Source organism: Sphaerodactylus townsendi, linkage group LG01 (assembly GCF_021028975.2).
Source record: "Sphaerodactylus townsendi isolate TG3544 linkage group LG01, MPM_Stown_v2.3, whole genome shotgun sequence".
Lineage (NCBI taxonomy): Eukaryota > Metazoa > Chordata > Lepidosauria > Squamata > Sphaerodactylidae > Sphaerodactylus > Sphaerodactylus townsendi.
Genome location: NC_059425.1, coordinates 67,390,377 through 67,405,251, shown reverse-complemented (window position 1 = coordinate 67,405,251; position 14,875 = coordinate 67,390,377). Strand labels below are relative to the sequence as shown.

The 14,875-nt window shown below is 41.4% G+C and overlaps 1 protein-coding gene and 3 non-coding genes across 4 annotated transcripts in view; all 4 read left to right on the top strand.

Annotated features, from left to right (window-relative positions):
- Nucleotides 1-14,875, top strand: part of WDR43 (WD repeat domain 43) — a 34,745-nt gene that overhangs the window by 9,328 nt on the left and 10,542 nt on the right. Inside the window, exons 4-11 of the mRNA XM_048512276.1 lie at nucleotides 3,137-3,257; nucleotides 4,124-4,263; nucleotides 5,182-5,284; nucleotides 5,998-6,062; nucleotides 6,662-6,833; nucleotides 7,736-7,822; nucleotides 12,558-12,686; nucleotides 14,520-14,660. Coding sequence (XP_048368233.1) covers nucleotides 3,137-3,257; nucleotides 4,124-4,263; nucleotides 5,182-5,284; nucleotides 5,998-6,062; nucleotides 6,662-6,833; nucleotides 7,736-7,822; nucleotides 12,558-12,686; nucleotides 14,520-14,660 — 958 coding nt within the window. The remainder of the gene's footprint in view (nucleotides 1-3,136; nucleotides 3,258-4,123; nucleotides 4,264-5,181; nucleotides 5,285-5,997; nucleotides 6,063-6,661; nucleotides 6,834-7,735; nucleotides 7,823-12,557; nucleotides 12,687-14,519; nucleotides 14,661-14,875) is intronic.
- Nucleotides 330-407, top strand: LOC125425658. Its single transcript, XR_007243421.1, has one exon. It is a non-coding gene; the product is annotated as a small nucleolar RNA SNORD53/SNORD92 (small nucleolar RNA).
- LOC125425661 lies at nucleotides 3,378-3,461 on the top strand. The gene has a single exon (XR_007243423.1). It is a non-coding gene; the product is annotated as a small nucleolar RNA SNORD53/SNORD92 (small nucleolar RNA).
- Nucleotides 8,630-8,705, top strand: LOC125425660. Its single transcript, XR_007243422.1, has one exon. It is a non-coding gene; the product is annotated as a small nucleolar RNA SNORD53/SNORD92 (small nucleolar RNA).

Sequence of the window (14,875 nt, the reverse complement as noted above, 5' to 3'; positions counted from 1 at the left end):
TTCTACAGCAGGAGGATAACACTGATACTGTTAGCATTTAAGACTTCTGTCCATCCACATCATTGGATTCTGCTTTGAATCCTGAGAAAAAAGTGGGGCGTAAATGTTTAAGTAAGCATTCACACAACCCCCATTCACAGTGGAGATTTTTCTTCTATATCATGCATGTTTTTATAGGTCTCTCTGTATCTTGACCGCTTAAAATAATTTGCATGTAAATTTCAGATTGATGTTTGACTTGCCAGTTATTTTAGAAGTAAATTAGCACATAGGAGTCCCTTTCCAAAGCATTTTTTGTTCATTGTTTTAGGTGCTTGTATTAAAATACACTGCCATGATGACATCCAGTTGGTTTCGCTCACTTCTGATACATAGTGATGATTGTTTGCTCTTGGCTGTCTGAGCAGGCTGAATACAGCAGAACTTCAAATGACTAGAAAAAGTTCAAGGTTGTAATTTATAACCGTGAAATGTTTGAGTAGGAAGGTTGGAACATTGGTCTGGAGTTTTAAAAACGAACAGGGTAGGATAACTTTGCTTAAGAGAAAAGTGGTGAGGAGACACTCTAAAATCTAGCTTTGGGGAGAGAGTCTTTTTTTCTTTGCACTGGTTTTCTGATCCAAGCCTCTCCCACCCTCCCCCTCTCACACTGTCTGTCCCAAGATCTGTGTGTGGGGATATATTTACTTAGGTCTTTCTTTCAAGGGCAAATAATAGCTGAGGCAAGTGATGAGAGATTTATATAAAGGAAAACAGAATGATACAAAGAGCTAAACCACCTTGTAATTGCAAATCCAGTCCAGTTCTCCTTAGGCTGCCACAGAGATGGGAGTGCTTTGGCGGGAGGAGTATTTTTTTGCTCAGCACCTCCCCTCCCCAACTTCTTCATTTTTTCTGGTGATGAAATTTGGGGGGAACACTGAAAAAAACTGTAAATATTTGACTCTTTTTGAATGAAGATTGAGTAAAAAAGGACCCAAAGGATTCTGATGGCATCATGACACTACAGGAGTGGGAACATCTGAAGAAGAACAAAAGAAAACAAAACACTGTGCTCAAGGGAAGGGGAAATAAACAATGAATTTTCAACTAGATAAGGGAAAGGGTGGGGGAAGAGAACGAGACCAGCTAGATGGAAGCTGTTGCCGTCCTTAGCAGTAGTCCTGGCAGAACAGGTCAGTTTTATCCCACTTCCCACACTTATTTGCTCTTTTCCTTTTTCTGATAACCCCAGCATTCTTTATTTTCCCCATTTCATTTTTTCCTTCCAACCATTCTTTTATGTACTTCCCATCTTCAGCTGCATTTATGATTTAGTAACTTCATTTATATCTCATTTTTCTCCAAAATGGGGACTCAAAGCAGTTTATTCTCCTTTCTTCCACTTTGTACACACAGCAGCCCTGTGAGATATGTCACACTGAGAATATTTAACTGGCCTAAAGTTACGCAGTGAGCACAATGGGAATTTGAACCAAGAATGGGAATTTGAACCAAGGTCTACCAGACGCCAGTCCACAACTGTATACCACCCTGGCTTTTGTGTGATTGCTACTATTAAACAGTAGTCAGCAGTTGGGCCTGGCATAGTCATTCAAATTGCATGAGGGCAAGTCACCTTGCTGGTAGGCCTGGCCCTGTGAATTTTCCTTTGTAGTCCAAAACAGACCTGGAAAGAGTCCTGGTTTTAATGACATAAACCAAGGCTTGAAGGCTGACAATACTGCTGCTGCTGTCCCACAGTTATCACTGAGTCCATTTATTTCTAAGATATGAGCTGTTCTTTTGGTTTTTTTCGGGAGTGTGGGGTTAATATATAGAAGAGTTCAAAATTTCCCACAAACCTGGGGTGTTTTTCTAGTTTGTAGAAATATCTGTCTTACTTGTTCATGTTTCAGTCTCCAGAAATAAGTATCCACAGTTTTTGCCATGTTGAGAATTAGATATATTGGCGATGATTATAACGATTTATTAGCTACTTTTAATAAAAATGAGCAGCACTTCTAATAAAGCAGATGTGAATGGATCAGCCATATAATGGATCAGCCATATAAATTGGAGTGTGTATTTTCATTTTTAGGTAGCAATGGCACATTTTGATGCCATATGAGATCAGGGATCCATTCTCAGTCTTTTGCGAGGCAAGCAAGAAATGTAATGCTTGTTATGTTTTGCTTAAAGTTGTGGCTTTCTCAAGCAAGGAATAAATTTGCAAATGTTAAGTTCTACCCATGGGTGGAACGTTGGTGGTAGAAAGTGTTGTTGAGTCACAGCCAACCTGTAGTGTTTTCAAGGCAAGAGACACTCAGAGGTGGTTTGCCCTTGCCAGCCTTTGTGTAGCATTCCTGGACTTCCTTGGTGGTCTTCCATCCGAGTACTAAACACGGGCAACTCTGCTTAGCTTCCAAGATCTGACAAGATTACAGTGGGCAAAAATAACTTGATAACGTATGGTAAAACTTTGCTGCATCAGGGCAAGGGTAAATGAGTCGAAACATAAGAGTTGGAAGGAATCTCCAAGGTCATCTAGTCCAGCCTGTGCACAGTTACCCCTCCTTTAAGCCAGAGAAAGCCACAAAACCTCCAGAGATCCCGGACCAATCTAGCCTGGAGGAAAATTCCCTCCTCAACTCAAAGTGGTGATCGGCATTACCCTGGGCAAGTAAGAAAGGGCTATGAGAGCTGAGCTGAGCATCCCTGCCCTCTCTCTCACGATCTGCTTAAATTCACAAGTAATTTAGCTTCTTAGAAGGCCAGTCCTAGGAATTTGTAATTAGAAGCAAGTTCCACTGAATACTGTTAAGGTTTGTTTTCTAGTAAATTTGTTGAGAATTGCTGTACAAGATGTTTTCTTGCATTGATGTTTATGGATATTACCTTACTTTTTAGCAACTGAGATTTTTGCATATATTAGCTCATCCTCTGAGCTTCTGTCTGAGTTGTAGGGAGGAACGATTCTATTGCTCAGAAGTTTATTTGAAAATACGACAAACTATGTAAATTGTCCAAAAAGGTACTAAAATATTAGTGAGATTTCTATTTAACATGCTTGAAAACTAAATATCATCCATTTGGTCGGGTGTTCTGAGTGCAATGTTTTACTAACAGTTGATCTGTTTTTCTCGAAACTTCCCAGCAAGTGGAGGGGAGACAACAGCAGTGTGAGTTCGTTGTGCATCAGTCCTGATGGGAAGATGCTTCTTTCTGCTGGTCGATCTATCAAATTGTGGGACTTGGAGACCAAAGAAGTCTACAGAGTAAGGAGCATTTGTTTTTGGGGACAAACATAGCTTTTAAGTCTGAAATGAATCACTTTAAATTCACTTTTCAGTCTGTTCAAATACTGAAGTGTAAGTTAGTCTATGCTGCTGGAAGGTTTGCTGTGATGATACTCTCAAATGTGGTTTCATCTGGCTGATAATTGAATGAGGACATTACATTCCTTGGCTGTGTCTGAGCAATGCCAGCAGTCTGTGATGCTAATTCAGTAAATGATCATTTGCCTCAGTTTCATTTTTTCATTATTATTTTTTTGCTGTGTGTATTCCCATTTTTGGACATGTTCCCTGGCAGAAAAGTCTGGTAGAAGTGGGCCTTTTTGATTCTGCTATGGGTGGAACACATGAAAATGGCAAACACTTTTTCTTCTAGTCTCAAAATGAACTGTTGTATAGGTTTTAGGGTGAAAACAATTTGCAGTTGGCTTTCTGGCATTGAGCCCCATGATCTACTTAATGGAAGCTGCATGGAAATTGAACATGGTGGTGAAGTATTGTAAAGTAATGGCTTCATAATATACTGACCCAACATAGTGGATTCTTGTATGAATTACATCCGCATCTTTTTGACCAAAATGTCATTATCATTTTTCTTTCTATTTATTTCAAAGCCAAGGTATAAACATTTCTTTGAAAAACTGAAGCTCTTTGGTGTGGGGCTTCAACTATTTAATAACTGTGTGCCATCATGATCAAAGTTCATTAGATTGTAAGAAATTCTGATTGGTATCAAAACTTATTTCTAAGAAATAGCGTTGGAGTCGGTCTTCTAGTTTACAGGTTATGTGTTGATTAGTTGCCATATAGGTTCTTGTTTGTCCTATCTCAAAAACATTTTTCTCTAGCATTTCACAGGACATGCCACAGCAGTTTCAACGCTCACGTTCATCACATTAAGGCCTCCCAATGAAAATCAACCCTTTGATGGGATTACAGGGCTCTATTTCTTGTCTGGGGCAGTTCACGACCGGTTACTGAGTGTTTGGTATGTACTTAAGCATGACTGTAAGTATGGGTTGAATTTTCATGATTGTATGTGAATGTACCCTATGTACTACAGTATGGTATGAGCCTTTTATTCTTCATAGGCACCCTTTGCTTTTGTGATTTCCTTAAAATTGTTTTTGTCTTGTCCTCTATATATGATTTAGTAATTGGCAGCAGCAGTGGCGTAGTGGTTAAGAGCAGGTGCACTCTAAACTGGAGAATCGGGTTTGATTCCCCGCTCTGCCACTTGAGCTGTGGAGGCTTATCTAGAGGCTTATCTAGATTAGCCTGTTCACTCCAACACATGCCAGCTTGGTGACCTTGGGCTAGTCACAGCAGCCCCACCCACCTTACAGGGTGTTTGTTGTGGGGCGGGGGAAGGGCAAAGAGATTATAAGCCCTTTTGAGTCTCCTTACAGGAGAAAAGGGGAGGAGGTATAAATCCAAACTCTTCTTCTTCTAATGTAGAATTCTGTTTTTAATTTTAATTCTAATTAATGTTAATTCTGTTTTTAATTTTTCATTGGAGGCAGTGTTAATTCAAGGAAACTGGTCTTTAGTTGTGCTGTATTAGTGGAAGGGCTGTAAACATGCTTCATACAAAACTTGTGAGCTTTTGTTTTTAGGATGGTCAGTTTGGGCAACAATGCAGTGAATGCTGGAGCAGTTTCTAGCACATTCACATTGGCCAAAGGTTGGCGGTGAATACTACGTAGTGTTAAACCACACGTGAAACTTTGTCACTGTATTCCAGTATGTTGTGAAATAACTGTAGTGGTAATGTTCTTAACATTACTGAACACCACAGCTGTTATCTAACACTATGCAGAAGTGATGCAATCCCTGATCAGTTTCTTAGATGTTCATTTGTAATAAAACAGTTGCCTGTTTTAACAATGCTGTGTTGTGTCTCAAGGCAGGTGAGGTCAGACAGGACAGAAAAGAATGCTGTGATGTCTTTTACAGTTACAGATGAACCAATCCATGTTGATCTCACAATATCAGAAAGCAAAGAAGAGGTAAGGATCGCAACTTAAGTTCTCAGTTCTGACTTTCTGAAGATAACTTAAGGGAAGGCCCTCTGTCTCAGACGATTGGTCTTATCTGTTGAGCATTATAAAGGGCACCCTTGTGTGTATTTATTATTTGAGGTTTCTTATTGGACCCAGTGTGTGATTACAGGCTCTAGAACACACAAATCATAGGATGATCTTGTACACCTGTTTTATACTGTCTAACTGAGTTATGCAGCATGTACACTTTGCAAATTATGATTATTTGACAGCTAAAAATGGCTCTAGCATAAGCAGTTTTACTCAGAAGTAACACCCTTGTTATTTACTGGGATGTACTCCTGTGAAAGAGTTCTTAGAATTGTAGCTATGGAAACTTTCTGTTTCATTGGGAACCAACCTCCTATTTTGTGAAATAATTAGCCTTTTAATCTGGAAACTTAACATCTTGGTCCTATGGATAACTGCTACTTCAAATCCCATTTTGTTCAGTGGAACTTACTTGGAAATAAGTGTGTGGAGAATTTGCAGTGTTGAAGTAATATGTTGGGAAAACTAGGTAAAAATAATGTATAAATGGGAATTATGATTTAAATGACTCCATCTTGACTATTGTACATTTTTCAGGCTGTGAGAAATAGTAGTAGGGATGATGGTTATATGTGCCTTTGACAAAACGTGGTGGTTATAGTTTTCTAAAACAATTTTATCCTTCTCAGCCTGTGAAACTGGCAGTTGTATGCAGAGATGGGCAGCTACACTTATTTGAGCAAGTCTTGAATGGGTAAGTTGGTATTTAAAAACTTTGATCTTGTTATTACAGGAGAGTAGGAAAGCAGGTTATATCTGCAACAAGGTGCCTGAAGAACTGGATACTCTCATACTCCATTTTTTTCTCTGTTTGACTCAAACTGATACGGAAGTACTTCAGTTATGACTGAAGAAGATGACTGAAATAAGGGTCTTTGCTATGAATTAACACCTCAGGCAGTTTAACTTGCCTTGTCTAACCTGTCAGTTCAATGGCAGACTTTTTATAATCTCAGGACATGATAGCAGCAGTTTTCAGTCAATTCTGGCTGTCTTCCAGCTGCCATCTTAGGCGGGGTGATATGTGAAAAGGGTGTGAGGTTGGTTGGGAAGAAGCTGGACTAAGTGGTTCTTGGGTGGATCTTTCAAGGCAGCTTTGTAATATTAATTTACTGTGTTCAGTGTATGGCACTGATGTGATTGCTTCCATTTGTGGCAGCCACAACTGCAGAATTGGCACAGAGCTTCCACATGCAAAGAAATTGTGAGAATATCCTCTAAGATCTATTAAGAGATTTGAAAGGTATGGAGGAAAATAAATAACTACAGTTCATCAGGCTCCTTGTCTTGCAGATACTGCAAAAAGCCCTTGACATCAAGCCGTACTATCCAGATAGCAACACCTGGAGAGGGTTCTGATTCTACACCAAAGCCAGTTCCTATTCTTGCTGCTGCGTTTTGTTCAGACAAGCAGTCCTTGCTACTTGTGTATGGATATTCCTTTCAGCCGATCATTGAGAGAGTGGTATGTTCAGCCTGTTTGAAACTTCTTTCTTTATGTGGATGTAGCTACTGTTGCATTCTGTGCTATGCCAGTCATTTCTGTACTGTTACAGGAAAATTTGGTTTGCGTGTTGTTTGCTTCAAAATAAAATTTTAGCATTTCATATAGACCAGGGGAGTCAAACTCATTTGTTACGAGAGCTGGATATGACATAAGTGTGACTTGGTCAGGCTGGGCGCAGGGTGGTGGCAGCTGTCTTCACTGGTGAGCCCCCCGCTGGCACTGGGGTTAGCTTCCTTGACTTGAGAGGGCTTATCTGGCCCACAAGCCAGTTAAAGAAACACCCCTCCCCCCTGCTCCCAATCTGGCCCGGTTTGCCAGGCCAAATTGGGAGGGGTGGGGGAGGTTACCACAGCTGGCTCACAATCCTGATAAGCCCTCTCAAGGAGCCAGCGACAGCCCCTGGGCTATGTGTTTGACAACCCTGTCATAGACCATTGTTTTTGTAGAGTTTTTTTTAAAAAATAATTTTTATTGTATCATTTGAATGTTACAGTTTATAGTAATTTCCTTCTTCATACATTTTCAAACCATACTTTTCCCCCCTTTTCTCCCTCCCCCCATTACTTCTTCATAGTTTTGTCACACAAGCAGCAGTAAGTTCATTCTCTGTAACCTCTTCTCCCATATTTCTTCATTGACTCGAGCTTCTTTCATCCAGTCCACGTATATTATCCATATCTTCAAAATTTCATTCTTTTTATATTTTTATTTTTATTTATGTATTTCTTCAATTTATCTTGCATTGTTTTTGTAGAGTGTGACCCTAAAGTTGTGGTTTTCATTTATTTATATATTACAAAATGAGTATGTGAAAATGTGAGTGTACACAATTTCTCAAACCTTCTTTCACCCTGTTGCAGACCCTCAGAACTCCAGAATCTCACACATGCTTAGTGAGGGATGTTCAGAAGACCCTGGCACTTAAAACAGAAACGGCTGTAACAATGGTAAATGTTGAGATTTTAACTGGATCTCTCTGCCATATTTTTAATTCAAATGCTGATTGTTTTAATGGTACCATCTTGAATGTTAATTTTCAGTTGTCGATAATATCCTAGGGTGTCTTGCTTAAAACATACAGATATTCTGCCTGATGTACATTAGTGAATCCAAATATGCTTTAGACATCATAAAGGATTGTATCCCATCACTGCAGTGAAAGAAGACTAATAAAAGGAAACACTTCTTCACGCAACGTTTGATTGGTGTTTGGAATATGCTGCCACAGGAGGTGATGATGGCCACTAACCTGGATAGCTTTAAAAGGGGCTTGGACAGATTTATGGAGGAGAAGTCGATTTATGGCTACCAATCTTGATCCTCTTTGATCTGAGATTGCAAATGCCTTAACAGACCAGGTGATCGGGAGCAACAGCCGCAGAAGGCCATTGCGTTCACATCCTACATGTGAGCTCCCAAAGGCACCTGGTGGGCCACTGCGAGTAGCAGAGAGCTGGACTAGATGGACTTTGGTCTGATCCAGCTGGCTTGTTCTTATGTTCTTATGACAGCTGCCTCTAGATTGGAAACTTGTATTCTGCTTTCTGTATGTATATTTAAATGTAGTGCTTATTTAATGTGGATGTATGAAGATAAATATCAGTTTCCTTAACCCTGATCTAGTTCCCTTGGTTTCTAATCAGTTGAATAGCTGCATATATGGGCCATTGTAACCTTACTCTATTTCAAAAGTGGCACAGGATTTTTTACAAGCTAATCTTACATGAAAGGGATAACGTAAGGTAATGTTTAGCTTGCTGTGATGACTTCCATGTTGGTTTCGCTTATCACTGAATTCCTTTGAGGACTTCCTCTTGGCTGTCTGAGCATGCTTAACAAATGGAAGGAAGAACATGTGTCTCATATAGGCATGTCTCTTTGTCCTAGGGCTCTTTGTATTTAGGATCAAACAAATGCACCCAAAGGCTAGATTGTAAGTAGGAGAGTTTCTTTAAAGCCTACATTGAACAATTAAGAATACTAGAACCAGGGGGCATACATTGAAAATGCTGGGGGGAAGAATTAGGACTAATAAAAGGAAACATTTTTTCACGCAATGTATGATTGGTGTTTGGAATATGCTGCCACAGGAGGTGGTGATGGCCACTAACCTGGATAGCTTTAAAAAGGGCTTGGACAGATTCATGGAGGAGAAGTCGATGTATGGCTACCAATCTTGATCCTCCTTGATCTTAGATTGCAAATGCCTTAGCAGACCAGGTACTCAGGAGCAGCAGCAGCAGCAGGAGGAGGCTATTGCTTCCACATCCTACATGTTGAGTTCCCAAAGGCACCTGGTGGGCCGCTGCGAGTAGCAGAGGGCTGGACTAGATGGACTCTGGTCTGATCCAGCAGGCTTGTTCTTATGTTCTAAGAAGAGCTGCTTTATTTGACAAAGCTAAGTACTTCGTAAATTTGCAGATTCTGACCTAGTATGTAGTATTATACCTGCGATCCCTCTGTCTCAGTATTAACCCGAGCACAATTTAAGTAGGGTTATGTCACTAGTTTAACTTGTGAACTTTAGGGAAAACTCATAGATTTGCATGCAGTGCAGATGGTCGCTCTCAGTCTGTAACATCAAGCATAGTGTGGAAGGTATTTTTCTGTGCATTGCTTTAATTTGATTCTGATGGAGAATGTTTTTATTAACATTATTTGTAGCCCACCTTTCTCACTGAGACTCCGTGTGGATTGCACAGTGTAAGCCAAAACATTCAACCGGATTGAATATCAAATAAACAATTCAATAACATTTAGATTTTAAAAATCTGATGCGTTCTGTAATCTAGGAATTACACAATATGATCGTACATACAGCAAGTGCCAGCCCATGGTATACACATTAGTAGAGTGCACCAACCTCTTTCTTTACCAAAGCATCTTTCTGCACCAGTTTGTTTCAGTATAACATTGTTGCCCATGTAAAAAAAGTACTCCAGGATAATTGAATTTTGTATCATGTCCAGGAGAGCGAGGCCTCGCTGAGCTCATCAGACAGGCCGTTCCGTAGGGTAGGATGCACAGCAGGGAATCCCATCTGTAGAGGCAGTTGTTGATTTTGCCCATTTGCAGGGTGGCACCTATACAAGGCCCTGCTCAGATGAGTGAGGCTGTAGTGGTAGAGCACAGAGGAAAGGCAGTCATGTAGAAATGTGGGACAACAGCTTTGTCTGTGATAACCAGTAGCTTGAATTGTGCCCAGGAACTCATGGGCAGCCAGTGGAATAATTGCAGAATGATAATAATACACATGGTCACCAAAAGATCTTAGGAGATTTTTGAATTAATCCACTGCCACTTCCTGGACCGTCTTTGTTGCTCTACTTGGGTCCTAGTGCCTGGCACCAGCCCTCCCAAGCTTTTTCCTACCCTTCCCAATCCAAAGACTAAGCCTGACAGTGGTGTACCTACCTAAAATGGCACCCAGGACAAAAACCAAACCTGTACCCCTGCCTGACTGAAAGCAAGACCCGTCTTGTGAAGCCATTGAAGCGATTCCATCATCAAACTCGCAGCCGCAATCCCCAAAATAAGCTGCACTTTACCTTACACCAATGACAGAGTTGGGCATGTAAAATGGTGAACCCCAGTTAAAGAGAAAGGAGCAAGCAAGAAGGCCGGTAGGCAGCAGAAGCCATGGACGCAGAGGAAAAGTGGCAACTGAGTGAGGGAGAAGGCAGGCAGAAACCATGGGCATGGACAGTGGCGTACCTAGGCAAACTGGAGCCCTGGGCAAAACTTGAGTTTGATGCCCCCCCATGGGCGACCACCCTCCCCCACCGTATGATTTTTTCCACCAGGTCGTTTCAAAGTCACATTATAGAACATGCCCCAACTCACAAATCTGAACACAGCAATGGGCCATGCCACACAGCAGAAATATTTTTTAAAAACCTTGTCAAAATGCTTTCAAAATGTTTTATTACTGCTATGAAAACATTTTGTGGTGTTGTATCCAGTCCCCCCAATTGGGGGAAACAGCATCACTTTCAGTGTTATTTAAACTGGGGAGCCCAGATTCTCCCTTTAAGGTGAATTTAAAAGGAGAATCTGGGCTCCCTCGAACAAGTGATGCTGGAATCCACCCCCAAACAGCATCATTTTCAATGGTGTTTAAACCAGGGAGCCCAGGTTCTCCTTTTAAATCCACCATAAAAGGAGAATCTGAGGTCCCCAGTTTAAATAACATTGAAAGTGATGCTATTTTGGGGTGGATTCTCCCCCACCCTGAAACAGCATCACTTTCAATGTTTAAACTGGGGACCTCAGATTCTCCCTTTAAATCCATGCTGAAGGGGGTGGATTTAATAATAATAATAATAATAATAATAATAAACCTTTATTAGGCATGGAGAGAATAAACAAAAGAAAGATAACAAGCATTTGCAGGAAGGGGGTCGATTTAAAAGGAGAATCTGGAGAAATTTAGGGGGTGCCTGCTGTCAGGGGTGCAATTATTAAGATAGAGGCACCAAAATTTCAGAGTATCTTCGTGAGACCCTACTGATGATACCACCCAGGTTTGGTGAATTTTGGTTCAGGGGGTCCAAAGTTATGGACTCTCAAAGATATAGCCCCCCATCTCCTATTAAGAACATAAGAACAAGCCAGCTGAATCAGACCAGAGTCCATCTAGTCCAGCTCTCTGCTACTCGCAGTGGCCCACCAGGTTAGCTCCCATTGGAAACAATGCGCGATGGGGGCACTCCCTTTGGGAGTCCATAACTTTGGACCCCCTGAACCAAACCTGGGTGATATCATCAGGAGAGTCTCTCGAAAAATTCCTGAAGTGTTGGTGCTGCTAGCCTAAAAACTGTGCCCCCTGCAGGCCAAAAACGAAAAAACACTGAAAATACAAAAAAATCCCACAAATGAACCTGCATTTTTGGCACCCACCACAAGGTGGCACCCTGGGCAACTTTCCACTTTGCCCAATGGGAAGAACGCCTCTGGGCATGGAGAAAAAGTGATGGGTAAGTAAGATGGGAGGAGGCCAGCAGCAGAAGCCATGGGCACAGAAGAAAAGCAGAGGGTGAGTGAGGTGGGAGGCAGATGAGCAGCAGAAGTTTTCATCCCACTCCTTTTCACCTTTTCATCCCACTCCTCCTCCAGCCCTAGGTTTCTTACATGGTTCACCCATCCATGTTATCTTTCTCACAACCTTACCTAAGAATATGTTGGTTTGAGAAAGAGTGATGAGTACAGGTTGCCCAATGAAGTTCTGGCAAATTTTGGTTTTGAACTGGTGACTTCCGGCTCTTAGTCCGTCACTCTACCCACTATGTCACACTGTGTCTCTTTTATATGAAGGTTCATCCACTGCAAAGCACAAACTGAACTCTACGATCAATATTTAAAAGTGTAGAAACCGAACTGACCCCAGCCCCTTACTAAGGAAACTGAGCTCAAACTGCAACAATTCCAGATGTCCTGCTTCCATAGTTCCTGCTGGCTCTTCTCCTAGACTCCACCAGGAAACAAATGACCTCCCCTTTAAACATTAGTTCTTTATTAGTTAACATAATTCTTGTGTGTGTTCTTTATTTGTGTTCTGCAAGGAAATTTGGATATCAGTGTTCTTGTCTAGATCCTGGAGTTAAGGTAAATCAGTTATTACAAAATATGCAAGGCAGTCAAACTGGAATCTGCATTCACTTGAGGATATCTCTTTTTAATTAGGTGAAGACTCCCATAGTGAACTCAGAAGCCAAAATGCTAATACCTGGAATTCCTGGACACAGTGCAGCTGTCAGATCTTCATCTTGCAGAGAAAAAAATGAAAATAAGAGGAAGCCGGGCGGCAAAGAGGTGAATCAGCATTCTTCTTTTGTGTAATATATATTGTTGGTTGTCTGTTATTCTGTGCATTGTGGAGCAGACTTTCTTTACACCACAGGTAGACGAGCTTTTTTGGGCTGAGAGTCAACATCTGAGTTGTCTACTTGTGAAGAGTTAAGCATGCCGGCAAAAACAGTGTGGCGAAGAGACAAGGGTGGCACATGACACTGTGGGAGCAATCTGAGCCCTCAGTGCACTGCTAGCATCTCAAGGATTCACCTTCAGTCCTTTGGGCAGAGAACCCATGCCTCATGCTCAGCAAAATAGCCTGGTGGCTGCTCTGGTTCATGACCTGCAGGTTGCATGCCCCTGATTTAGCTTTTAGTTTAGCCTGAAATAGTCTTCCGGGTAACACTGGTGCTCCCAAATGAGATGACAGTTTGGTTGGCAAGGTCTCTCCCCCCCCCCCCCCCCCCCAAAAAAAAAAGATTGCCTAGCACTATTGCTGACCTTCCGATGTGCTGCTGTGCAGGAGCATGATCTAGCATTCACTCTCATTTCGCATTGGAGGGCAATGAGATATAATGGGGTTGAATAGCTCTGTGTGAATAATTGACACTCAGGGTTCTCTGGAAGACAAGTCAATATAGGCTGCTTTGGAAGGGGGGAGGGGTGCAAAAATGCACCACAGCAGTAAGCTAACAGCTGAGGACAGGATCCATCCATACCTATTCCTGAGTCCTCCCTCCCCTGCTATTCCTCCATCATGTGCCAATTTCCCCCGCAACCCAGACCCCATTCCTTTCCCTGATATGTATGTATTTATTTATTTATTTATTTACTTACTTACTTACTTACTTACTTACTTACTTACTTACTTCCTTTTTTTAACTCACCCTTAACATCCTTTGCAGGGTTTTATCTTAGGGTGCTAGGATCTGTTATCATGTTGATTGTATTGTAAAATGGATGTTTAAACCGCTCTGAGCTTCTCGAGACTAGAAATGTAATAAATTTAATAATACATACTGTCTCAGGAGGGAAATGTAAAAAAGCCTTCAAATGGTTGAAATGGGAAGAGTAATACACAATATAATATACCCCATGCCATTCTGACAACAGCTTAGTTCCACCCTTCCCACCACTCCCCAGTGGCTAATGGATGGAGTACTCAGACAGATTCTTTACACACAACCATCCCCTGTGGTCCCCCCCTTTCAACTGGGTTGGGAAGAGGTCCCAGACTTAAAGAGCATCATGCTTGAAACATAAATTCTAAAGCTTCCTATGTCCCATGTGGGGGGAAATCCCCCCCCCCTTCCCGGAAGCAACCATAAAAAGCTTTAAAAACACTCCTGGGTAAATGAATTGGTGGTTGCCACATCTTGTTTCCATTTGCAATGGTGGTGTTAATTTATGCAGCAGTGCCTGTGTACATGGGCTATGAATAGGCAAAAATAAGTGGCCTCTGCCCCCAAGAAGCTTACAACCCACAGTAACATCCATCACAAATTAGAGTAGGGTTGTCAGGGCTTTAGAAAACGAGATTTTGAGGCTCTGTTCTCTGTATATTGTGCTTATCAGTCAGATATGAAGGAAATCCCTCCTCACCTGGAATATGGGATAGTTCCATGCAATAGATGGTATCTGTCAGTCTTAAATAAGAAAGTTTCTAGTTCCACAAATAGGGTGAGGAGAGAATTCTGTAGCAGAGGCAAACTGTCTTAGCATATCCACTCAGTTATAGCTTAATTTGTTAGTTCATTGTATCAAAAAGCACTTTAAAATGCTGATTATGTTAGAACACAACTCTGTGTTCTGGGTACCTCTTAATACATAACAGTGTTTTTCTTCCTTGTTTAGGAGAGCATTGAAGACCGCCTTGGCGCAATGGATATTGATACGATGAAAGTGAAATTGCCATCAGGTGGCCTTCCACAGACTGATAATTTTGCAGTGCTCTTAGTTCAGGGTTTGGAAAGCAGTGATCCTGAGATCTTAAATGTAAGTATTAATATAGTGATGGTTAGTGAGAATTTTTTATCAACTCAGTAGCCACAGTTCTGAGAATCTTATTTATCTGCTACAGTCTAGTCTTTGTGGTAGACACACCTATTTGCTAGTGCCTTGACTTCCTCTCGACTACATAATGCAGCTGCTGTGAGCAGCGGAAATTTGTGCATGAACTTGTTCTCCATGCCCCTGTCTGCAGAGGTGAG